At 44.3% G+C, this 26,725-nt stretch overlaps 1 protein-coding gene across 1 annotated transcript in view; it reads left to right on the forward strand.

Annotated features, from left to right (window-relative positions):
- The window catches only part of hiw (highwire), a 1,788,684-nt gene extending 1,783,036 nt beyond the window's left edge, over nucleotides 1-5,648 (forward strand). Inside the window, 1 exon segment of the mRNA XM_067112237.1 lies at nucleotides 5,387-5,648. Coding sequence (XP_066968338.1) covers nucleotides 5,387-5,502 — 116 coding nt within the window. The 3' untranslated portion in view covers nucleotides 5,503-5,648.
- Nucleotides 5,649-26,725: the final 21,077 nt, after the last annotated feature.

Here is a 26,725-nt window from a genome sequence, read left to right on the forward strand (position 1 = left end):
CACAATTCCACTGAAAAATTGTCGACACCTGGGGGGAAACAGGTGCAACTGAGGGGCAACAGCCCGTGGGCAAACCCTGCTGGCCTCACTTCTACCTCCTGTATGTCTTCTCCCAGGGCTAGGGGAGCAGGACAGGGACCTTTGTCTAGGACTACCAATGGGATGGGAAGCCACCTCCTCCACAGACACAACACTATCACTTTTCACATGAGCTGACACTTTTTCAGAGAGCACTTTCACCTGGGTACCTAACTTGGACATTGCACTTATAATTAAATGAAGCTTTTGATCGATCCTTGATTCAAGACTGGCAAAGGGGTCGGAATTGGAAGCATGGGAGTCTGGAATAGGAGTGTGTGGTAAAGAAGTCGGAGGACTAAGAATTGGAGAAATAGCAAGAACTGGTGATGAAGGGATAGTGCTTTCTTCTACTAGTCTAGCAGTCAAGATTGGCCCTACTTTTGGCTCTAGAGGCCATCTTACTCTTTTTCTCCCTTTCAAGCTTAAGCAAGTAAGATTTTAAAGCTTACCACTTCTTCTCATCCCAGTCTTGACATTCACTGTAGGTATTCTCAATGTCACGATCCTGTCCCTTACATTTGACACGTGCGGTATCAAAGTCAACAGATGACTTAACTAACCTAGTTTTACATCCCTTGCTACAAAAGCAAGCACTGGAAGAACTAGTATCTGACATTCTTTTAAGTAAAGGTTAACCAACTAACAATGAACCAAAGAGTCATAAGCTAAGCAAACACAATCACTAGCGAAGCCAATAACCATGAAAGTTACAACAAATTCTGAATACATCACCAAAAAACGATGACGGAAGGCTACAGGAATGAACGATGTTGGTTGAACGTTGGCAGAAAAAGATGAGCTCTCTGCCACATTGTTCCTCTCTTTACCCTGAAAGTGGGTGGGGGTCTAGTCACCTACACTAGACAGTTGAATAGTTACCGCAAATTTTGAATTTTTAGGCTGCCGTGATTGTTAAACAATAGCTAAGTAATTACCTGGAAAGTTACATAAAAACTGTATTTAGGTAAAGTACTTAATGTACCAGTGTCACCCCTATCTACATTAAAAGAAAATGGTAAGGCTTGAATACTGCATGAAATAAAGTGTTCAGCCCTGAATACATATAGGGATAGCTTGATTAGTTTTCGCCTTGGTAAGAATACAGTCACAGTTGTAGCAGAGTTCACCCTTAGCTGTAAGCCATATATTTTTAATGGTACAGTAATGTTGTAAGATGACACTGAAATGATATTAAAGTGTTTTAAGATGATAGTTTAAGGTACATTTGGTGTTTGAACTATTAAAATGGGCAGTTATATCTTGTGACAAGATTCAGATGACTGTTCCACAAGTACGTTTGCTCATTCCGCAAGGGACTTGGACCATCTTGACAGATGTGAAAGACATATATATTGGCTCATTCTTATCACTGATCCCATCTGGCCCTTCCTAGGGTTTCAGATAGGGAAGGAAGCATAGAGATTCAATGTCCTGCCTTTCATGTTAAACGTTAGCCCAAAGATTCTTTACAAATTAGCAGCAATAGTTGTTTGAGAGCTCAGGAAAGAAGGAATTTAACTGGTGGCCCACCTAGTTGACCCCCGGTATTTGCAGGTGGCAGGAACTACAACCACCCATAATAAGTTGAAATCCGTGATAAGTTGGAACCCCCCTTCTAGAAATGCGTATAACTGCCTATTTTAATAGTTCAAACACCAAATGTACCTTAAACTATCATCTTAAAACACTTTAATACCATTTCAGTGTGATCTTACAACATTACTGTTCTGTTAAAAATACAGTATATGGCTTACAGCTAAGCGTGAACTCTGATACAACTACGACTGTATTCTTACCAAGGCGAAAAGTAATCAAATTATCCCTATATGTATTCAGGCATGAACATTTTATTTCATATAGTATTCAGCCCTTACCAATTTCTTTTAACGTAGATAGGGGTAACATTGGTACATTAGGTACTTTACCTAAATACAGTTTTTATATAAGTAACTTTCCAAGTAATTACATAGTTGTTGTTTAATAATCACGGCAGCCTAAAAATTCAAAATTGGCGGTTACTATTCAACTGCCTAGTGCAGGTGCAGAGAGCTCATCGTTTTTCTGCTGGCGTTTGACCAACATCGTTTGTTCCTGCAGCCTTCCATCATCGTTTTTTGGTGACATATTCAGAATTTGTTGTAACTTTCATGGTTATTGGCTTCATTAGTGATTGTATTTGCTTAGCTTATGATTCTTTAGTTCATTAGTTAGTTGGTTACTTTATACTTTGCAGAATGTCAGATACTAGTTCTTCCAGTGCTCGCTTTTGGGCTAGTTAAGTCGTCAGTTGACTGTCATGCTAAATGTGTCAAATGTAGGGGACAGGATTGTGATATTGAGAAAACTGGCATTGAATGTCAAGACTGGGATGAGAAGTGGAAAGTTTTAAAATCTACTTGCTTAAGCTTGAAAGGGAGAAAAAGAGTAAGGCGGCTCTAAAGCCAAAAGTAGGGCCAATCTTGACTCTGCTAGGCTAGTAGAAGAAAGCATTGTCCCTTCATCACCAGTTCTTGCTATTTCTCCAATTCTTAGTCCTCCGACTTCTTTACCACACACTCCTATTCCAGACTCCCATGCTTCTAATCCCGACCCCATTGCCAGTCTTGAATCAAGGTTCGATCAAAAGCTTCATTTAATTGTAAGTGCAATGTCCAAGTTAGGTGCCTAGGTGAAAGTGCTCTCTGAAAAAGTGTCAGCTCATGTGAAAAGTGATAGTGTTGTGTCTGTGGAGGAGGTGGCTTCTCGTCTCGTTGGTACTCCTAGAAGAAGATCCCTGTCCTGCTCCCCTAACCCTGGGAGAAGACATACCGGAGGACGAAGGGAGACCAGCAGGGTTTGCCCACGGGTTGTTGCCCCTCAGTTGCACCTGTTTCCACCCAGGTGTCAACAATTTTTTCAGTGGAATTGTGTTAGTTTAAGTGCACATCAACTCTCCTCTGACTCAGAAGCCTCCTGCCCAAACAAGAAGCACAGGTGGTGCTATTCTGCCTCCTCTCCCCCTCTAAAGAGGCACTTTGATAGAGCTGACCGCTTCCCTCCTCCAGCTAAGAAGCAAAGAGAGCCCAGTCTCAGCGCCCAACCCTCCTGCCTCCTCTGTGGCTCATTCCCAGATGTAGGGCTAGGATGGTCCGGAGTTACTTCCCACATATGTGAGCGCCCGCTCTTGGCTCCCAAGTGCCAGAAAGAGCCTTCTTAGTGGAAGTCGTCGTCTTCTAGACTCCTCTCTGCCTCTGAGCACCCTTTGCCTCCAGAGTGCCCGACTCCCATCCGCAAACGTCAAACTCCACCCGATGTGGTGGCGCCAACTGCGCCAGTTCATAGGCACCCGCCTCCCCCTCTGCCACCTCAAGTTCCCTCACTTAGTCAGGAGGATCCATTGTTGGAGCCTATTAAGCGCCAGCTGGAGGCTATTATGAGTTTTATTCAGAAGACCCCAGCTGCTCCCCCAGTCTCTCAGGACCCTGCGCTCTTGCCTGTTCTGTCTGATGAAGAAGTGTTTGAAGAGGAAGCCACCCCTCAGTTGGCCTCCACTGCATTACTCCATTATTTGTTGGCCAGCTATCCCAACTTTTTCTTGTCCGCTGCTCCAGTTTCTCCAGCCTCTGCCTTTTTTTATGAGGAACCAGGCAGATGCCTCCACTTGGCTCCCCAAGATGGGGCTATCCTCCTCATCAAGCAAAGTAGTCAAGGAGATGGATGACTGACTTGCTTCAGAGAGAGAACAGGGCAAAGCCACTCTAGCATGAACCCCTTCCAGGCTCATTAGCAGGAGATATCACTCCTGTTCGACTGGAGAAGCGCCCTCTCAGGGAGCCACTGCCTCCTCCCAGGGGTACTTTTCTGGTCTCATCGAGTCTTTGCGATGCACGGTTTTCACTTTGGCGAAGATCATGTTTTCTTCCACTGAACTCGATCGTCTCATTAAGATTATTTTTGAAGTCTTTGAGATGCTGAGCTTCCTCGACTGGACCATCGGCACTCTTGCCAAGAAGATGGAGGACTGTCTGCACCTGGCAGATGACCTGGCCTCTGACTGGTTTGCTGTATCATCTTGTGCGGACAAGGCCACAAGGGATGGTTCCTGAGAGCTTGCCTCCCTCTTCTTCTTGGGTGTGTTGAAGAAAAGGAGTTGTGGTGCTCCTTCACCATGAAAGGAGTCACCCTCGCCCAGAAGTCTGTTGTACTTTTTGCCCCTTTCGACCAGCAGTATCTCTTCCCACAGTCTACGGTGCTGGGGATCTCATCAGACCTCCAAAAGAAGTCTACTCATCAAGACATGGTGGCGCAGTCTTCTAAGGGTAGCCTTCTTTCCCTGCCAAGTCTGAGTCACCCCTCCAACTTCAGCCTTTTCGTGAAGGCAGGCAGAATCCATTCAAGACCCTGGCCCAACGTACGTGTTTCCAAGTCAAGCAAGAAACCTGTGTTCAAAACCTCCTTCATGAAATGAGAGTCCAGTCCTTCATGCTCCAGTAGGAGCCAGACTTCTCCACTTTTGGGAGGAGTGGAGTCACAGAGGTGCGGAGCCATGGCTAGTTGAAGTTTTGAAGAAAGGACCTCCTCTAGTCTGCATCAATGTGAGAATTAGTAGTCACCCATGATATCATTTCATGGAGACTTCTGATATGTATTTTTTGTATGTGGTCTTAGGTTATAAATTGTTTGAACAAATGTTATTGCATCAATTATTGCATCTACAATAGTGAATGATTTTCAGCACTGTATATCAAGATAGGGTCAACATTACTGACTGTTCAGATGTGAACATATCATGCGGGGGTACATGACTTTGACAGAAATTTGTCCCTTGGTCAAGAGGCCTTGGCAATGATGCCACATTGGGAGATAAAAATATAAACTTGACCCTTTCAATTTCATATTGACTGTAAATTCAGGAAGGCTAGGTGCATTGTCTTGTATTAGTATGACTTTGAAAAGCTACTCTTTGTGCTTAAATGATCCTGGATACACATTGTGTACACAGTGAATGCCACAGCAACTGACTGCAGGATCAAGACAGGGTGGTGTGGAAAGAGTAGACAAAGAGGTGATTTATGATACTGGCTGGGCAGGAGGGTGTATGTAAAAGTTAAAGAACATATTGAAGAAAGTCAAATGTTTGGTTTTCTTTTATTTAATATTTTCAAAATATTTAATTTAAAACTGTATATATTGATTCCACATATAGAGTGAGTATTGTATTTAGATTTATTTATATATATCTGTGGTTAATGTTAAGTACAGTACAGTACTGTAAATTCAGTGACACTTCTGCAGTGGTTTAAGGGCTCATATTTTTCTTTTGCAGGACCAAGAGCACAGCAGCTGGATGGAGAAGAGTGCCCACTTCATGTTCAGCATCCCCCTACTGGAGAAGAATTTGCATTAGGCTGTGGAGTGTGTCGTAATGCTCATACATTCTAATCATGATCTTAAAATGATTGTGATATATCTGAATAATGAAAGCATTTTTGTGAATCTTACAATGCTCATACTTTTTAATCCCGTTATTTATTTAAATCATTTTTGTGATGTATAAGTTTTTAGTATTATATATAAACATATATATATATATATATATATATATATATATATATATATATATATTATTTATTTAATATATCATTTTTGTATATATTTATTTATATATATGATGTATATATATATTTTATATATATTATATATAAATACACACATATATATATATATATATATATATATATATATATATATATATATATATATATATATATATATATATATATATCATCTTTTTATGTTTTGAGGGAATTATTAATTTTAAATGCAAAAAATTGATCTAATTCATGACCTACCACAACCCACGTTGATTTTTAATGTGTATATTATTGAGATTAGAGATTTTTAACTTTATCTGTAAACTTATCAAAAGCTACGTATTTTTGTGCAGTTTGGTAACTGTGAAGATGCTGCAATATGAATTATATACGATTTAGATTAAACCAATGTATAAATAAATGACGTCTGATTTGGGCATGATGTATTTATTATACAAATAAATACAGAGAATTACAATTGAAAAAGATTGAGTTTTAATTCCTTTTACAGGTACTAGAATTTTCATGTTTGGAAGCACATTTGTTGACGTTATATGCAATTATCAAAGCTTGGCAACTGTGCTTTGAAGATGGGTATCCAAAATCTACAGGTATTTAACATAATCGATAGTTAAGGTATTGAGATTAGATACTTGGAATGGAAAAATCCTGCAAGCATATGTCCCTTCAACATACAAATCCTATTATAATTGCCATAACGGTTGACATGTATGGAGAAGCCAATTAGTTTCCTTATTACTGACAAACAAATCAATGATTGAGCTAGGTGAGGCATTCCAGGAATTAATATTAAGTTGTAAAAGGTAAGAATTTTAGACCTCAGAAGACACTCCTTTTGATGACAAAAATTGCAGAACAAATAATGTCTCTTGTGACAACCATTTCACGTGAAGTAGGAAGAATGCTATTTGTGAAGCAAAGTTCAAGTAAGAGCCAGGACATTTTTGACCGCTTGAATTCTTTCTTTTTGATTCATTGTTTTTATGTTTACGTGATTATTATTATTATTATTATTATTATTATTATTATTATTATTATTATTATTATTATTATTCAGAAAATGAAATATATTCATATGGAATAAGCCCAAAGGGCCTATTGACTTGAAATTCAAGCTTCCAAAGAATATGGAGTTCATTAGGAAGAAGTAAGAGGAGTAAAGGGAAGTACATAAAGAAGAGATCCCGCTTATTAAAAAAATTAATCCGTAAATTAATAAATAAATAAAAATGTATTCAAATGCAAGGAGAATAGTATCAGGGTGGTAAATTCATTGCATCTTCACTTGAATTTCCGAAGTTCCAATTGCACGACATCCTCTGGGAGGCTGTACCACAGTCCAACTGTGTGAGGAATAAAGGACCTCTGGAAATGAGAGGTTCGACAGAAAGGCACATTTACTGTATATTGGTGCTGCTGCTCAGTGAATCTGGTTGCTCTCGACAAGTAAAGGGGATGAGGGGTCAATTGTGAATATGGTAGATCTCTGGTGAAATACAACTTATGAAAAAGTGACAAACAAAAGACCATCCATTGATGGTCCAAGTCATAACTGCTGCTATTAGGAAACAGAAACCGACCACCATGAACCACTCTATCCAAAAGAGCTAAATCTCTGGCAGAAGCAGACATCCACACTGGAGAGCAGTATTCTAGTAAAGGAAGCACAAACGACCTAAAACAGGTTGCATTAATTTTATCACTGTTCTAAATATGAGGCCTTATGAACAATACCTAACTTTCATGCGGCATTTGCTGAAACTTTCATTAGATGTTTCTCAAAAGTAAGAAGTGGGTCAAAAGTTACACCTAGAATAGTTAAAACTTCAGACTCATTCAGCAGAGTCCCATCCACCTGAAGGAAGGATGGGGTGGAAAATCTGTGAGATCTGCTGATAATAGTGTTTCCGTTTTACCGGAGTTCACCCTTATACCCCACCGCCTATACCATTCAATGATCTGGTCCATGCCCCGATTGAGGCTGAGGGCAGCTTCGTTTCTCATAAGAGGAGACTGCTACACCCAGAAGTGTTGCATCATTGGCATACTGAACATTCTTGTTTTCCAGGACGTCTTACTTGTATACAATAGAAATAACAGTGGACCAAGAACACTACCCTGTGAACTCCAGACAAAATAGGTTTTGGTTCACTAAAGATCCCATCAACAGCAACTCACTGCTGACCAGCTGTAAGTAATCGTAAAACATATCCACCCACTCCAAGATTCTGAAGTTAATAAATAAGTGTCTTGTGATTTACTAAATCGAAAGCAGCACTAAAATCTATTTGAATTACTTTGCACTCAAAACCCTTATCAAGGTTCCCTTGCAAATGGCAAGTCAAGTATACTGAATATTGCAGGTACCTAACTGCTTTCTATATGCATATTGACTGTCAGCTAACAATCCTGTAGATTCCACATACTTACATAGGGCCTTAAAAATAAGTTTTTTAGCAACTTTGGAGAGCACAGGGAGACTAAAGATTGGCCTGTAATTACTGCAGTCTGCAGATATGCCACTCTTTGGAACAGGCACTGTATCACTAAGCTTGCGTTCATCCACAGAGATACTACGTCAACTGGGTCTTGGTTTCATTGTATAGGATATCAAATTCCTCTGCATATTGGCGGCAGGTGTCGATGAGTCGCTGGAGACCTTACAGTGATGGGGAGATCAGAACCATATCATCAGTGTAACAGAGGTTGTTTATTGTTGTTTCATTGATAGTGCATCCGATTGGGAGCGAGTTCAGTTTGACATTCAGGGCATCTGTGTACGTGTTAAACAGGTATAGAGAGAGAATGCCCCCTTGCCAGAGCCCGTTAAGGGAGCCGAAGGTGTACGACAGTACGTTACCCCATTGACACAGAATTGCTGTGTGGAGAACCAACATCATAAAATGCCAATTACTGTAGATACAGAGGTGTGCCTCGTTTGTGCAGCTTCAGGAAGAGCTTCAGGTAGTTTACTCTGTCAAATGCTTTTCTCACATCTACAAAAGCAGGAAAACAGGAGAGGTTAATGATAGGTAACAGTTCGGCAATTCTTTCAGGATGTAGATGCAGGTGTCGGTTGAGTGGTTTGCTTTAAAGCCGAACTGGTTGTGAGTAGTGTATAGAAAGGAGAGAAGTCTCACTAGAAGAACGGACTCAAGTATCTTCGATGCAATCGGGTAATAATTGCCAGGGTCAGCTGCATCCTTTAGTTTGTTTTTTATTAATGGTATTAAGTGAATTAAGAGTAGGGAGTCTGGGAGAAACTGGTGAATTATGCATGCATTGAACAGAGCAAGGCAGACCATCGCAGCCAGGCGATTTATTATTAGGTAGGTTGTTTACGGCCTTGCTGATGTTGCCTGGCGTAATACGATTCGGTGAAATGAAACTGAATATTATCAGTAACGGGGTTATTTACATCCCTGCGGGAGTCTTGATCGTTTATGCAATTCAGGATAGTGCTGAAGTGATCGCCCCACATTCTTGCAATAGCCTCGTCACCGACGGCTTCTACTCTCTGTGATAGCTTTTTAGTTTTGGGGTTTAGGGATTGAATGTCCTTCCAAAGATGGGGGTAATCGCCAGATCCTAATTTCCTAGACATTGCATCAGCTCTTAGTTGCTTTTCCTTCAATCTGCAATGCTTAAGGGCAAGTTTGAACTGCGCTCTCGCCTGCCTCATTAGCAGTGCAAAGTGTCCTTTTAAGAGGTGCGAAATAATGAGCAGGAGGACAGGTACCGCTACTTTATTCAGAACGCAGGCTGCTTATAAAGCGCATTGCAGACGTCACACAGATGAATACAATAGAATTTAGGTGACCTGAGGTCAATTACTCTTGACAATAATTACAATGGATAAATACAAGTAATGTAAAAAGTGAGTTCACAAGAATTGACATAACATTCTAACATGTGCAAAAGAAGCAGATAAAAATGAATCAGTAATAGATACATATTTATACAGGAAAGATATGGCTGATTTTGCTTGACCCAATCCTATAGGAGCGGTATTGAAGAAAATGGGTGGTTCACCATAGAAAACTCGCTCAGCGGGGACTTTACAAATACTCCTCCCTCTGTAGACCTCCTCCGGTAGGGCGTTGTTCACGGCATCGGCTTGCAGCACCTCGTCAGTGAGTCCCGCCAGTCTGAACTGTCCCTTGACCCTGTAGAGCCATGATGATGGGTTGCGGTGCGTGAAGGGTGGCAGCTTTATGGCGAGGGCAGATTTAGTCTGTTCCGCTGAGGCAGGCAGTGCGCGGGTAGCGACATGGAGGAGCGTGTGATTCTTGGCATGGGGGAGGGCACGGGCGGGATGTGCGCGAGGGAGGGAGTGGGTTACTCGCGTCAATATGTACTTGGGAGTGTGCCATGTGGGTCTGCTAATGACGCTGGTGATTTGCCAACAAGAGTCAGCACGCCCGAACGCTGGTTACAGCGCCGCATTTAGTCCATTAGGGGCGTGGGGTAGTTCATGGAGCCAAGACTAGGTCACCGTATGAGTCCGTTAATGGCTCCAGGAACCACTCCGTGGCCACCACTTTAAGAGGTGCGAAATAATGAGCAAGAGGACAGGTACTGCTACTTTATTCAGAACGCAGGCCGCTTATAAAGCGCCGTGCGGACGTCACACAGGAATACAATAGAATTTAGGTGACCTGAGGTCAATTACTCTCGGCAATAATTATAATGGATAAATACAAGTAATGTAAAAAGTGAGTTCACAAGAATTGACATAACATTCTAACACATGTGCAAAAGAAGCAGATACAAATGAATCAGTAATAGATACATATTTATACAGGAAAGAATATGGCTGATTTTGCTTGACCCGATCCTATAGGAGCAGTATTGAAGAAAACGGGTGGTTCACCAAAGAAAACTTGCTCAGCAGGGACTTTACATCCTTCCCTCGGGCTACCATTTTGCCTCCATAGTAGAAACATTTCCCATGAATGTGTATAAAGATCTTTAACTAATTCATTCCATCCAGGTACATTACTAGAGTTGCCTTGACGAGATCTAAAGTTATCCCTGCTGGAGGCAAACATAGCAGAAATTTTATTCGAATAGAATTCTTTCAGGTCTCTCCTGTGATGATTGATTCTACATTTTGGGTTAGTGCACAGTAAGGCGTCTGCCAATTGGGCTATTGACCGCAGCCTGGTTTCCGTGGTTGTCCTAAAGGATCTGGTTTTCTGTTGGGTTTTAAAATCCCAGTTAACAGTTGGTGGGCGATCAGTTAGAGGGTTCACGGTAGGGAGGGATGGGGTACAGAATGACACCTGTAAGGGGATGTGATCATAGCCCATTGCAAGATCGTAACGAATGTTGCAGGTCAAAATAGAGTCATGAAGTTGAGGGGACTTGATGCAGTGGTTCAGCCAGGAGGTTGTAAATGTGTCTGTTCTGTTCTGTACATAGGTATAGGAGGAGGGAGGGAGGAGCATTGCATCGCTAATTCGGAGAGCGTGATTTTGATAGAAGCGAGTAAGTTCATTATAAAACTGTTTTGTGGGGTGAGAATTAAGGTCCCAAATTATACAGATATGATCAGCAGTAGAATCGTGAATAATGCTGTGTAACTCACCTAGGATCATGCAGTACTGATCAAAATTATCGTTCTTTTCTCAGGACATATAAACATTAATTATTAGGATCTTAGAGTCCCCTACTGTCACTTGAAGCCCCAGCAATCTGTCACTCATATAGGTCAACACATTCACCATATTGTCTAGCAATTTGTGCCACAGGAAAGAAAGGCCCCCTTTCAGGCGACCGGCTACGATGTGATCTGTAACTTGCATCGATGAGCTCGAGAAAGCTCTAAAATCTTCATGCACTGAGTCGCAGATGGCAAGGTCATGAGGCCAGAGGAGTAAATTCTTTTTAAAGATATCCTGTCAAATTGTCAACGATATTTCATTGATTATTGCATTCTTAAGAAGTTGCAGCATTTCTTGAAATGCAATGATGCCTTTGAAGTTTTTGCAGAACATGTTTAAGGGAGGAATGTTCTGCTTGAGGCCAAAAATATTCCAAGAGATTATATTTAGTGTATCCATGGCAGCTCACGAAGATGGGAAATGAATGAGTTGATCATTTGGGTGGATGGGGGATTGGCCCGGGGGGGCGGTGGGCATTCACTCGGCTTGGGAGGATGGCTGGCACTTGTGGTAGAAGGCGAGTCTGTGCCTGAACCCCTACTTGGGGTGTCAGTAAGTTCCCCTGGGGGAGGTTGGTCCTGGATTAGGCTGTATCTTGAGACTTTTATGTTAGGACCAAAATTCTCACCTTTAAGAACATCGAGGTGGTGAAATAGGCAGGTAATCCTGTAGGCCACTTTATGTTTAATTTTGCATGGGAGTTCATGGGAGATAAGAGGGTCGGAGCCTGTGAGAAACTTGACTCTCTCTACTATGGCGTCTAGCTTCACCGATGACCGTAAATTGTGAATCACAACGTGACATCTCCTCTCAGGTTTCGGGTGAGGTGATTCACGAATGCTGGGCTTTGGTTCAGCAGACACTCGAGATGTTCTTTTCTTTTTTCTATTTGTTTGTGTCTGCCAGCCCCAATCCCCTCATGATCAATCACATCTTCATCCACGGCAGGGGGGTTGGGGGGGAGAGATAGGGTCGGAGGACTCACGAGGGCTGGTGATCGTCGCTGAGGATCTATCTTCCACTGGAGGCACTGGGAAGGGAGGGGAGGTTGAGGGTTCGTCGGTCCTCTCCGATAGGTCTACAGGTGATGTGGTCGCTTCATCCGAGGGAGAGAGGGCAGTTCCCTCATGGGAGGGTATGGCCAACTCGACTTCGCGTCGCACCTTCACGTCTCTCGTGTTGTTGGGAGGCTAGGAAGTGATAGATGCCTCATTCAAAGGAGTCTGGTGGTTTGCTGTGCAATTGTCTAATGATTCCTGCACTCCTTTGATTGCATTCCAGATCCACGAAAGATTGTTATTTGTTTCCACAGTTCTAAGACTGTTGAGTGATTCCTGCAATCCTTTGATCACGTCCCAGATCTGTGAAAATTTCTCTTGTGCTTCCTTAATTTTTTCTGAGGTTTTGTCAATTTTTTCTGAGAGGGGTTTTGCTTTTAGAAAGGCATTTTCTGCCGTATGGGACACTGCTGATAGGCTTAGATCAGCAGGCCCCTTTGGAGGCAAATTGTAAGGGTCATCGGCGTAGATTTCCACCGAGAGGTCCTTAGCCACTTAGTGATATATGATACTTTCTTGTGAGAGGATAGGCTTTTCGTGGGTCACTCCTGGAGAATGGTATCTGGTATCAGGTCTTTGCATTTTGTACATGCAGAGTTAATTTCCTCGTCGGAGAAGGCTGCACTGACAGATTGTTTAGTTGACATGATATCTGCATGGTTTGATTGGTATTGGATAAAGTAAAGACAATTGTTCGCGAGTACAGAACTTGTGTGTGGGTCACAGGTATCGTTAGGCACCATGGTCACTGGCACGACGGTTGGAGGTTGGTCAGATGACATTTTTGTGGTAAAGGGAGGTCCAAGCACTAACACATACACAGCACTCTATTACCCATTTCCCAGGGCCAATAGGCTTCGAGAAGTTGAAACTTGAAAGAAAAATTCCGAAGGCACTGATTGGGGCAGAACGTAGATCAATATATCTGCAATTACACAACACTAACCGGCTTACGCTCGGGGTATTACGTAGAGACACTATTAATACATTGCCTTTTATGAAAGGTATAACCACCAAAATCGAAAAACCCCTCTTTTTGGGTACAAAATGCGAGTGAGAACTCCAACATGTCCGCCCCTGACACACACAGACTTGAAATTTTAAGTGCCTCACAAGCTTCAATAATGCAATCCCAATTGGCTCTGGATTTTAGCCAGACCAATTTTCCAATGGTGGCATTAGGAATAAGTCGACCCCCAGTATTTGCAGGGGTTAGGGACCACAACCACCCAGGATAAGTTGAAATCCATGATAAGTTGGAACCCCACTCTAAAAATGCTTATAACTGCCTATTTTAATAGTTCAAACACCAAATATGTATATCTTAAACTATCATCCTAAAACACTTTAATATCATTTCAAAGTCATTGCTGTACCCTTAAAAATATATGGCATACAGCTGTGCATGAACACTCCTACAACTGTTACTGTACTCTTACAAAGGCAAAAACTAATCAAGTTTTCCCTATACATATTCGGGCACGCACACACTTACTTTCATACAGTATTCAAGCCTAACTGTTTTCTTATAACATAGATAGCGGTGACATTGGTACATTAAGTACTGTACCTAAATACAGTATTTGAATAAACATTGAAAAAAATATTCAAAATACTGAGAAGTTTAAGATTACATAAATCATACGGGTACTCACCAGTGATGAATTTTGATTGAAGATGATGATGAATTAGCTGTGCGGTCCGATGAATGATGATGAAGATATGACTGCACAGCAAAGCAAAGCAGAGGAGTTACATCTCTGGGGGTACCTCTTCCCCTTTTTCAGGCACTTCTTTTGGGCAATTCTTCAGACACTACTTCAAGGGTTTCAGGAGGCTTTGGAGGGTCCTTCTTCATCTGCTCAAGAAACATGGTGATAGTTAGCTGCTGTTGGGGTTGTGCATCTAAAACACAGGCAGCATGTGATTGTTGTTATTCTTGAGGGCCCTGGGGTTTGCAGCCTTGTAAATGAGGCCTGGTTTCAGCATGAAGCCAGCAGCATTGCCACACATGATGAGGGTTACACTATCCTTCTGGGCCTTGAACCAGGGGGCTCTGGCTTTGTCCTTCATGAGGCATGTCCGTGAAGGCATTTTTTCCAGAACAAGCTAGTCTCGTCCATATTGAACACCTGTTGTGGATGGTAGCCCTTGTCCCTGATGATTTTCTTGAAGATTTCAGGATATTTCATGGCCGCTTCCATGTCTGCCGATGCTGCTTCCCTATGCAGAGAAACACTCTTTAGTTGAAACCGCCTCTGAAAACAGTGGAACCACCCCTTTTTGGTCTGAAAACCTTGAGGAGCTGACAATGATCCTGCTTCTTCCTCCTCTTCTTCGGCAGGTTTGTCGAAACCTAAGAAGTCTGTTTGCTGTACATCACCGCCTTCCGTAACAGTGGAAAACTACTGGTAGAGTTGTTGTGCTTTCTCGCAAAGGATGTTGCTGTTGAGGGGGATGTTCTTTTTATGGCAGTCTGTGATCCAAAATGCCAAGGCTGACTCCATCCTCACAATGCTCTTATCACACCCAGTGGAGACCTTCTTGGCACTACCATAGAAGCTAACACTCACGGCCTTCCATATCTCTGCCTCTTTCTTCTTGATGTACTGGACGGTACATTCGTTCACGCTATAATGCTGGGCTACTGCAGTGTAACTTTTCCCTTCCTTCAACATATCCAGAAGTCCTACCTTCTGGTGCTTAGACTCTTTGCCAGAAGCCTTAGAAGGAGCAGGCATTTCGAGCCATCTTAGGGCACGATTACACAGATTAACACTGCGAACAAAGACGCAGAAAGTACACAGATACAGTACACAGCGAAACACTTGAACAGTGGAAGGATACGCTTTGAAGTGGCAGAGATGGGGTACAGCCAATGAACGCCAAGGATAATGAATAGCGCTCCTGGATTGGCTGCTTGGCAAACACCAGGCAACAGCGTGTCAAGCAGCATTACGCCTAGGTATTTCAGCTTTCCCATCATGCATTTTCCTTTAGCAAGCTCTGTGTTTGGAATTCCTGGGTGATTTTTGGGGTGAAAATTTTTTAAGAAAAAAAAGATTTTATAGATATTTTGCTGTTTTTACATAAATATTAATATTTGAAAATTAGCAAATAATTTTTTACCATAAAAAATGTACCTAGTTAGGAAAATACAGTAAAATGAAGATACTGTAGAATGATGGGATAGGTTCCGCAGATGTAAACAAACCTAACATTTCTTCACTAAGGTAGCCCCGTCATTTTACAAACTATCTGTGTATTTTAGATATGCTCTAATATCATTTCAAAATCATCTTACACCACAGTAAAATATCAATAAAATGTACTGTATGCACAGTACACGATGCGTAAAATATCATTGTTAAGTGCAGTACCCTGTATTGTATAAGATGCATAAATGACCCAGCATCTCTGCCCAGCTCACTGCGTATGCCTCTACTGTGTGGGTGCTGTGTATCAGTGCTGACTTTGCGTATCTTTGTTTCTACACGAATACAAACCCTTGGTCTTTACATATGGGAATAACTTTCAGCAAGCCGGAAATCCGGCTGCTAAACTTTTGCAATGGTTAGGGTAATAGTTACTGATGGTAGGGGAGGAAGTACTGCCCACCAAGTCTGTCTGCACTCAATTCTATGCAGTTTACTTTTAGCTGCCTTCTAATCGAGACGTGCATTCCTTTCTCTGCCCTGCCATTCAACTTTCACTTCTGTGTTTGAATTTATTTGTTTTTATTATGTTTAAATTTCTTTGTTTATACTTTGCATATATTGATATATTGAAACATTCTAACATGTTTTTCTGTCTCTATAATGATATATTCACTTATTCATGCTATGAAGTCTGCATAAGTTTTGGAGCCTTTTTCCTTATATATCATTTTGCTTATTTTTTTTGTGTTGTCCTGTCTCTGGGGCAGGGGGTGGGGTGAGTCAAAGGCTCGCTCCCTTCCCCTCTCTGAATGTAGTTCTTGGCCTCCTGAGCAGTGGAGGTTTTTTGCCAAGAGGAAGCATTAGAGGAGGAAGAAGGCGCCATCTTGGAAGGGGTTTTCTCCTACTTTGATGGCCGCTTCTCAGTCTACTTCTGGCTCCTTCTATGCATTCTTCCTCATGTTGCTTCTTCTTCCTTGGAAGATTTTACCCCTCCCCATTCTTCCATAGCTTCAACTTTGGTAGTTTTGAGAGAGGTGTTAGGAGATATTTTCTCTCTGGGTATCCCTGCTCTCTCAGGGTGGGGAGGTTTCCCCCCATGAGGGAAGAGACAGCATCATCTTGTTCTATTTCAGGATTGAAGGCTCAGAAGACATCTGGGCTTATCTAGGCCTGCCAGGAGTACCAACCTTCGGTGGCCTATTATCTCGTTCCCCTTCCTCTCGCTTGGTCATGTTGTCCACCTTGACAGTTGCTAGCCCTGCTGCTCTCCCCCTAGCTGTATCAGTGTTGCCACTTCAGTTTTTGGTGTACCCTGACCAGCGTTTTGAGTCGGCGGCAGCAGCGGCTAACCAGTTCTCCTCTTCGTAGTCCTGCGGTTCCGGATCTGCCGACAGTGTATCCCTCTCACAGCTTTGGAACCCTTTTGGTGGTCTCGCTTCTACCCGTGCTCTTCCGTGATGATGGCTTTTTCTCCTGCTTCGTCAGCAGCATATCCCTAGCAGAGCTTTGGAGCCCCTTCTGCAATGGTGACTTTTTCTGGTGCTCTGTCTTCTGATGCTCTCATGAAAGAGGTGGTTGACAGAGTTGACATCGTTTTTTGAGACAGGTTCACCCGTGTTGTGAAGAAGAAGCGTCGCAGGTGTCTGTCTTCATCTTCTCCTCCATCGTCTTACTTTTCTTTTCCGTCTTCATCCAACCATGGCCATGGTTCTCCTGCTCCAGCTCGCAGCTGACTCACTGATGAGGGGGTGTCACATCCAGCTGCTTCTGATCCATCAGTATTTCATTCCAGGCAGAGATCGTCGATCGGAAAATCTGCAGCAGTGTCGTCTTCCCCTGATCCCCCTGTTCGTGTTTGTAGGAAGGATGACAAGGCTCCTGTTAAGAAATCCAGGGTAGTGAAGGCTTTGGAAGTTCAGCTGTTTCCTTCTGGGTCCCGCAATCCTGTGACGGACATGAGAGATTCTGCACCAGTGCAGACCTGTTCCCAGCCTAGGCCGTTGTTGCCTCGTCGCTCGCATGACTGTGACATTAGTCTCTGTCATTCCAGAACTCCTCCCTGTTCACGCTCTCCCAGGAGGCCCTCTGATCATTGTTCCAGCTCCCATGACCGTTTTTTGTTGCATGTCCAAGTCCTTGAGGACACGTACATGCGTGTGGTTAGTTAATGCAGTCGGCCATTCGGCCTCACTCCACAGTGTCTCGTTGTCTCTCACATGATCGCTCTCCTTGGAGAGATCAGGTTTGTCATTCGAGTTCGCGCAGCCAAGGACGTGACAGCATGGATGTACAGCCATACGAGTATATCGACCATGGCCGTCACACTAGGGGGTGTGGAAGTTGTCTTAGGATGGTGTGTCTGGGAAAGGACCATAGACCTCGCTCATGTGAAGGTTTGGGAAGAGAACGGGATGGCTTACGGCCATACCATGTTGAAGCACCGATTCCCATCTGATCACCACCTCGTTCAATTCGTCAAGCGAAGAGCACTGATAGAACTTCTGTGGACATCTAAAATGGTGCCAAATGATGTTCATGGCTGTCCGAATCATGTCCACCACCATCTGAATCATGTCAAAGTCATGTGAACATTGTCCACGGCCTTGAGAGTCAAGTCCATGTCTGTGCGAGTCACATCCATGGCCATGCGAGTCACGACCACAGCCATGCAAGTCACGTCCATGGCCATGTGAGTCACGACCATGGCCGTGCGAGTCACAACCACAGCCATGCAAGTCACAACCATGGCTGTGTGAGTCACGACCATGGTTGTGCGAGTCACGACCATGGCCGTGCGAGTCTCGTTCAGGGCCGCCCGAATTCGTGTGGTGGTCGTGGTTTCTCCTAGGAGAATGCGAAACAGAACGGTGAGGTGGTGATAACCCGCGCACAAGTGTGTCAACAGCACACCTATGCAATGCCTTTCAATCATGTACATGTTTTAGTTTGATCATCTGGTAATGGCCAACAGATGTTACCATACCATCTACACACCAGCCAACGGGATCATTCTGCCAACTTTTACATCCTTTATAATATAAGTTGACAGGGTCTTTTTCATGATCAAATGAATTTGTTCTAGCAGACCCATATGGCTATATTTGCGGGAATTGACTTTCATTCTATTGTGTTCAGCCAGAGACTTTAATACTTTTCAGGTAGGAAAAAATCTGTCTCATCATTCACATTGGAACATTGACTCCTTATTGTTCGTACACTAATATTAACCTTCGACTCCCTGCCAAGGTAGTTACAGTTTGTCAGCACGGATTCCTTTGGATTCTTGATTCGTTTTTGACTACAGGTTGGTTTCATTTACAGTGAAGTTCTGTAGAACCATACGGTCCTATGCTTCCAAAACAGGAGTCAATCAATTCTTGATTCGTTTTCGACTACAGGTTGGTTTTGTTTACAGTGAAGTTCTGTAGAACCATACCGTCCTATGCTTCCAAAACAGGAGTCAATCAATTCTGATCATACAAGGTTTATTTCCCTGGTGCTATCGGAACTATTTTCTAACTTCCTTCCCATCCTCTCTCAGAGAGGTGGGAGGACTTAGCCGAACAGTCAGATGACTACTATCCCCTTGGGGTGTTGTACAGACTTCCCTCCAGAGATACTTTGTGCCTCAAAGCATCAATCAAAGGGCATTCACATACACTTCAAGAGGTTAAGTTTGGTACTTAACCTAACTTAGCCTAACCTAACTAGTTCTAATCTAACCTTACCGGTCCTGCATTTCAATAGCCTGGAACTTCTTGTCTAATGGAATCAACTAGGAGGTAGTCTCCTGCTCTACAAGGGACTAGGTTGGGTTAGGTTTGGTTGGGTACTTAGGCTAGCCTAACTAGTTCTAGCCTAACCTTACCAAACCTGCGCTTCAATATCCTTGGTCTTCTTGTTTCATGGCACCATCCAGAGGGTAGTTACCTGTTCTTCAAGGGTCTGGGTTGGGTTAGGTTAGGTTGGGTAAGTAACCCAATCTAGCCTAGCCTAAACTAAACCTAGCCTAACCTGTCCTAATCTGCACCTTAATAACCTGGATCTTCTTAACTCTCTAAGCCTCAGGATCCGAGGATAGGCTTTCTATAGTGCAGTTCCTTAGTCAACAAGAGGTCGGGGGGGCTAGTGGAGTGACCTATCATCTCTATTGATGGTCCTCATTTCACTGATGATGCAGGTGCATGGGTTTGCAGTAGTACACTCAGCACAGTGGTCAACCAGACACATTCCAGAATGATGGATGTATGACATACAAGTTTGGTCACTAGGGTCAGTGTTAGCGACAACTGGTCTTAACACCTCGATGTTTCGAAGAATTGTTTGATCTAGGAAGACGTTCAATTACTCCCCTTCAATCTCGACACTCTGAAGATATTACTGATCGGCTCTGTCTCTATGGACCGTGGGCATAAGAGCCATCGACTATGCCACATTGAAATGTCTCTTCTTGTCCAGTCGATGAAGTTAGCAATGACTGAGTCAGGTCAGTATGGATAGGGGTGCCTAGGAGACATCTTTGCATCCATGATTCAAGTCTTGGCTTACAACTTTCCGTTGTTTTGCCTGATTCGTTGGGAGATCAACAACACAACCTCCAAGCTAAGTTCCGACAACTTGTTCTTGGTTTCTACTCAGTCAAGAAGTGGTGTCTAGGAGCTCCATTTCTTTTGACTTGATGTAGTTACACTCCTCCTGTAAGGAAATGTAAGCAGTAGCTACTGCTGCTGCAATTACCGGTTGATTCACAACCCGAGGAGAGAATACTATGTGGATCTTAAGGCAGTTTCAAGAGTCTCAGTGTCTGATTAGGCACTCCTTTGATAGCAACGACACTAAGGTAGTGCCATGGTTACACTATCCTCCTCCAGAGATTTTTCATTCTTCAGAACATTGACCAAGGAGGCAGGCTCCTACACTTCCTTTCTTGGAACTTAAACACAGTTCTTTTTTTACTTTTAAGAGTCTCAAGATCCAAGACAGACACTCCTCAGTGTGATAGCAATGACACCATGGTAGTGACATGGTCACCAAAAGGTCCTAGTGTCCTTTCATCTACTCTATGGCAGTACAAGTACGCAAGCAGACAAGTACTGCACATTCAGTACAGTGGCCAAACAGACATCCCAAGCAAGATGGATGTAATTACAACAATTATTTGCTGAAGTCAGGAGATAAGGATAGTTGATCTTGGTACCTTGACTTCCAGAAATTCATTCAATCTTTGAAGAAGCTTGATCATGGTTCTTCTTTTCTTGTCTTCCTGCAGTTAACGCTGTTCTGATTTACCTTCTCACACCTTTGAATAAAGTAAGACATCTTTGGTATCCATTTGCGTCTGGAAGCTTACACCTTTCATCATTTTTCATGTTTCGAAGGTGATCAGTGAGATGGATCATACCCCTTCTATGGCCCTGTGGCGCCAATGTCAGCATGACGTCAATATTGCCTCTGTAAAGCCTAGACTTTCAACCCAATGGCTGCGACTCGTTCGTTAGCTTCGAGTTGCCTGAGAAATGGTGTTCAAATTGTCATTTCTCTGACTAGTGAGATGAGCAAACAAGCATACCCAACAACTTCCTAGTGGACACCAGTACGTTTCTAGCCAGATCTTTTGAGACCAGGGTCATCGGTCTGTCCATCACATTCAGGAAGAACCTGTCAGTCGAGTACTTGGATGGAATGCAATCGTGCAGATCACATTCATCTCCTTTTACCTTGGGACGTTGCCCATGGGTCCTTGGACTCCTTTTCCTTGAATCCTATGGTGGATGCTCAACAAGTCATGTAGTTCACCCACCTCTTGAGGAACAGGTTGCATCTTGCTCAAGGTGTGCGGCTGCAAGCAGAAGGTGTTTGTGGGACTGGTGTCCTCCCTTTCTCCTGGCTTCCTTCCTCTTCCAGTGGACAGAGGAACATTGAACGAATCGTCACATGCTGGACTGGTGTGCATGCAGGTGATCTAGATGACTGAGTATCCTATCTATAATCTAGCTATGTTTGGATTAATAGACAAACTTCTCCGTCTACAGTCTGGCTGTTGTCCTTCCGGAGGGGTGGGATGGGCCATGGATGACGTCGAAGACCAGCCGACGTCTGGAGGCAGGTTTAAGGTGGTAAATAATGAGCAGGAGAAAAGTTACTGCTGATTTATTCAGGACACAGGCGGTTTACATAGCAGCGGACTGACGTCACGCCGAGGAATACAATGAGAATCAGGGTGACCTGAGGTCAATTACTGTTGACAATAATAACAATGAATAAATACAATTTGAATTACAAAAATGGACAATGATCAAGCTAACAACAATCTGATACATGTGCAAAAGAAACATATGCAATATAAGTTAGTAACAGGTATAAATTTACATAGATCAGTTTGGTTGGTTCAGCAGGGCTGCTCCCTCTTGACCCGCTACTATGGGAGCGGTATAGAAAACGGGTTGTCATCATAGAAGACCCGCTTAGCGGGGACTTTACACAGGCACCAGGGGACAGGGGCGTCTGGTGCTAACGTCGCTCAGCAATGTCGATCGTCCTGCGCAGAAGGGCACATCCTTCCACTTCAGCGACGTGACGGCTGTATGGTAGGCCAGGGTCTCGGGGTCAGCAGCCTGCTCGCGGGCAAGGTCCTCGTGGTCGATCCCGAGCTGTACTGAGTTGATCTCGATCCTCGAGGGGGCGTCAGCTACTGGGTTCTTCCTGCTGGGGAGATATTTGATGGTGCAGGTGAATTCCGCAATGGCCGCGAGGTGCCGCTGCTGCCTAGAGGACCGTGTGTCCCCCAACTTCGTGAAGGCATGGACCAGCGGCTGGTGGTCAGTCCAGATTGCGAAGGGTGTTCCCTCTAGGAGGAACTTGAAGTGCCGTACCGCCTGGTATGCTGCAAAGAGTTCCCTGTCGAAGGTGCTGTAGCGGGACTTGGTGGGGCTTAGCCTCCTGCTGAAGAAGGCAATGGGCTGAGGGGTCCCCCTGATGACTTGCTCCGCAGGTGACGTCGCTGGCGTCCGTCGTCAGCTGGAGGGGAGCTTTGGGGTTTTGGTTGGCCAGAGATGTTGCTTTGGCGAGGGCGGCCTTCATCAGGAGGAAGGCCTTCTGCTGGTCAGGGTCCCACACTAAGGATTTTGGATGTCCCTTGAGGACCTCCGTCAGGGGGGCCATGGTGTGAGTGATCCCTGGGATGAATCTTCTGTAGTAATTGACCATCCTGAGGAATTCTTGTACGGCCCTGATGGAGGTAGGGGTGGTAGGAACTTCTCGACAGCTTTGACCTTCGATGAAATTGGGCGGACGCCCTCGGGGGATATCTCGTGGCCCAGGAATTCCACCTTTTCGACGCCGAAGGTACACTTGTCGAACCTGATGACGAGACCATTTTCTTGCAGGCGCTGCAGGACCTTCCGGATGTGCTGCAGGTGTCCCTCCCGAGATCGAAAAGATTAGGATATCGTCGACGTAGCAGACGCAGAAGTCCAGGTCCCCCAGGATGCTGTCCATCAACCTCTGGAAGGTTGCGCCCGTGTTCCTCAGGCCGAAGGTGGAGAAGGCAAAGACGTAGGACCCGAATGGCGTGAAGATGGCGGTTGCCGCCTGTAGTCGCTGCAGGACCTCTGGGTGCCGTCTGCTTTCTGCACCATGTGAAGGGGGATGCCCACAGGCTGGGAGCCTTCCTGCATATGCCCATTCTCTCCATCTAAGCAAATGCCTTTTTGGCCTCCTGAAAGTGCTGCGGGGGAAGCCGTCGGAACTTTGCGTGCATTGGGGGGCCCTTTTTTTTGATGTGGTGGTATATCCAATGTTTTGCAGGAGCCTCGGGCATCTGGCGGAGCTCGGGTTTGAAGACCTCCAGGAACTCCTTCAGTAGGGAACCGTATTGGTGGGGCACAACGGAACAGATGGTGGGCTCCTTGGGGCCCGGCGACAAGGGCAGGGACTGGCAGGAGTCGGTGTCCAGCAGGTGATTGCGTCCGGCGTCAACTGCCAGTCTGAAGTGGGCGAGGAAGTCCGCCCCTAGGAGTGGGGTCCTGACATCGGCGATGATGAATTCCCAGCTGTACCTCCGGCCAAGGATGGAGATTGACAGGAGCTTGATGCCATAGGAGAGGATGGGGGACTCGTTCGCAGCTGTCAGGGAGGCAGTCGGGTCTGGCGGGTGTCTGCGGTCCTCTCCTGAAGGCGGGAACACTGAATGGACGGCTCCAGTGTCGACCAATATCGTCCTGCCGGAGATGGTGTCACGTACGTAAAACCCTACCGTAAGGGGGCCCCTGGGTGTTTCTGCTCTGCTGCTGCTGCCATGGCGGCCTGTGCAGTTGGCCACCGCCTCCTCCGTTTTTTGAAGGGAAGAAAGGGCAGGGGGCTTCGTATCTCCGGGCAGCTCTCCCGAACCTCCGGTGGTAATAGGAAAGCCCCGGCCCCTCCCTCTTCTGCTGGTGGGACGGCCTTTTCTGGTCGACGACGTTGACGGGCTCTGTGGTGGGGTCCTCCAGCAGGAGGCAGTGGCGGAGTGTGCAGGCGTGGTTACCCGCTTGGCTGCCTTCGTGGAATCCTTTAGCTGCTGCGCTACCCTGATCAGGTCCTCGACTGGCAGGGTATATGCGTCTCTGATCTGTCCACGGACCTCTGGCAGTAGCTGCTGCAGGAAGATCTCCCTCGACAGGCTGATTTCTTTGCACCTGCCATTGCTGTCAGTCTCGGGGAGGAGGAGGTCCTGGAGGGCATGCCACATTTCCAAGAGGTTTTCTTCCTGCCAGGGGTTAAGGGCGAGGTCAAGGGCACAGACAGCTCTCTTGGAGACCAGCAGAGAGCAGGTTTCGACGAGAGTGAGTTTAGTTCTTGGAAGGTGGCGGAGATCGATGTTGTCAATAACCACGGGCGACCTTCCTGTATATCTCCTCCGGGAGGGCATTGATGGCAATGTCGGCCTTCAACACCTCATCTGTTAGGCCTGCTACCCTGAGCTGCCTCTCGATCCTGTAGAACCAGGACGCTGTGTTTTCCCTGGTAAATGGCAGCAGCCTTATGTTATGGGCCGTCTTTGGTTGGTCTGTCGGGGGGGGTCATTGTGTGGGGTTCAGGTACTGGCATGGAGGTGCGCGGGAGGGGTTTGCGAGAGGGAGGTGTCTGCATCCGAGAGGTTCACGGTAATTTGTACGTGGTTGGGTATGTCCGCGTCCATGCTTGTTTCGCGCTCTCACTAGGAGCGTGAGGGAATACTTGCGTCAAAACACGCAAGGGGAGCATGCCGTGTGGGTCTGCTAATGACGCTGGTGACCTGCTGACGAGGGTCGGTAAATGCCCGAACACTTTGTGAGAGGTGTGAAATAATGAGCAGGAAGACAAGTATTGCTAGTTTATTGATGAAGCGAGCCGCTTATAAAGTGGCGTGTGGACGTCTGCGTACTTCGCAGAGACCGCAGGTACAAAGATTTACAGGTGACCTGAGGTCAAACTATTTCTCTACAAAAACAGGACAGGTTCATACAGAAAACATAGTGATTAATAATGTCTGATGTGTTACAAAAATACTTCGTTACATGTACATAAAGCATGATCATTCGGAAAGACAATAAAATATATAATTTACAAATATGGTGGTAAACATGTATTTTCGCCGACCCCAGGTCGATGTGAAGGCACCGCAGAAAACAGGATGTTCATTATAGAGAACGCATTGAGCGGGGACTTTACAATGGCAAGATGGAATAAGTAGGTATAACACAAATGGCTGTGTGCGCAAACACAAATTAGATTAAAAAAGAATAGGCTAAGCATTAAATATAACATAGAATTACATAAAATACAGTAATAGATCAAATCTTTTCAAAGGGGCTAACACATTTTTTAGCCAGGGAAACTTGCTAGGCCCAAGTTACTGTGTTATAATGTCTATGGAAAATGCACTATATTAGTGTGACAGCACCAAGAGGGATATCTCATAGGTATCTCTAAGGAAATGAAAAATGAGGATAATGGGGAAAACAAGATCAATATCAGGCGAAGAATGGAAATGTGTGGAAAAACAAAAAGCACAGTGACACTCTCAGTGGCTTGAGAAGAGGACATTTTATAATGTCCTCTTCTCAAGCCAAAATGCATAGGGAATAGTGTTTGTTCCTTATCAATGACCTATCCAAATGGTTTCTTCTGTAATTTTCATCAGTTCCACATTTTGATTAGGATTTAGTCTTTAGAAAATGTTGATGATAACATGTTTCTTTTAGTATTTGGTGGGATTTGTTACAATTTGCATTAAAATGTATCGAACACACACATAAGAGTTCTGCATATCCAAAACGCTTTTTATGACATTGGCTTCAGCCAGCGTGCTATTTACTTTTGGACTTATGGGCAAATTTTTTCATAGTACCTCAGTTCGATAGCATGATTAACAGATATAAAATATTTTCAAGGGGGAAATTTAGATTACTCGAAAAGCTTTCATCCGGGCCACCAAGTACTTATATGAAATATAGCGTTGTTATTCGGACATGTGACGTCAATCATCGTCATGGTAACACCCACATTCAGTGCATTTTCGCCAGATCAAAAGAAAAGGAAAAAGAAATAGAGTCTTCCTTCTTGTAGAGTTTTAGATAAAAAAGCTAATCCTTTGTTAATTCTGATTCTATTCCCTGCTGTGAACGTCTTTTGTTTTTGAGTTCTCGGTTCCGGGGTTGAGTTGTGATGCGGGGTGTGCTGGTCCTTGGCGGCAAGTTGTTGTAACGGATTCACAATAAACCTTGTATCCGGCCCTGTATTTAATTATGCTCCTCCTAACAAATGGCAACGAGAATCCATGCAGAGGAGCATAGGGTCTACAAGAACTTCATGTGGATGTAAGGATTTTCCAGTTGATTGACGGCGATGGTGCCGAGGTTAGGCAGAGCTCGCCTATGCTAGGGGTGAAGATTTTCAATTCCCCAAGCTGTACTAGTTGATGCTTCGATTTATTGTGTCTTTACCCTACCTTACCTGGCATATAGGCTGCTACCTACGGTTTTGCTTCATCTTGCAGTTTTGTTCACGATGGCGACGACTACTCAGATTAAGATTGATCCTTTTAATTCTTCTCAGATAACCCTGGATCTTTGGCTTAGTATATTAGAAGCTAATTTTAGTAACCTTGGAATTGCGGAAGATAACAAAAAGAAAAATGTTTTGCTAGT

This window comes from Macrobrachium rosenbergii, chromosome 2, assembly GCF_040412425.1.
Source record: "Macrobrachium rosenbergii isolate ZJJX-2024 chromosome 2, ASM4041242v1, whole genome shotgun sequence".
NCBI lineage: Eukaryota > Metazoa > Arthropoda > Malacostraca > Decapoda > Palaemonidae > Macrobrachium > Macrobrachium rosenbergii.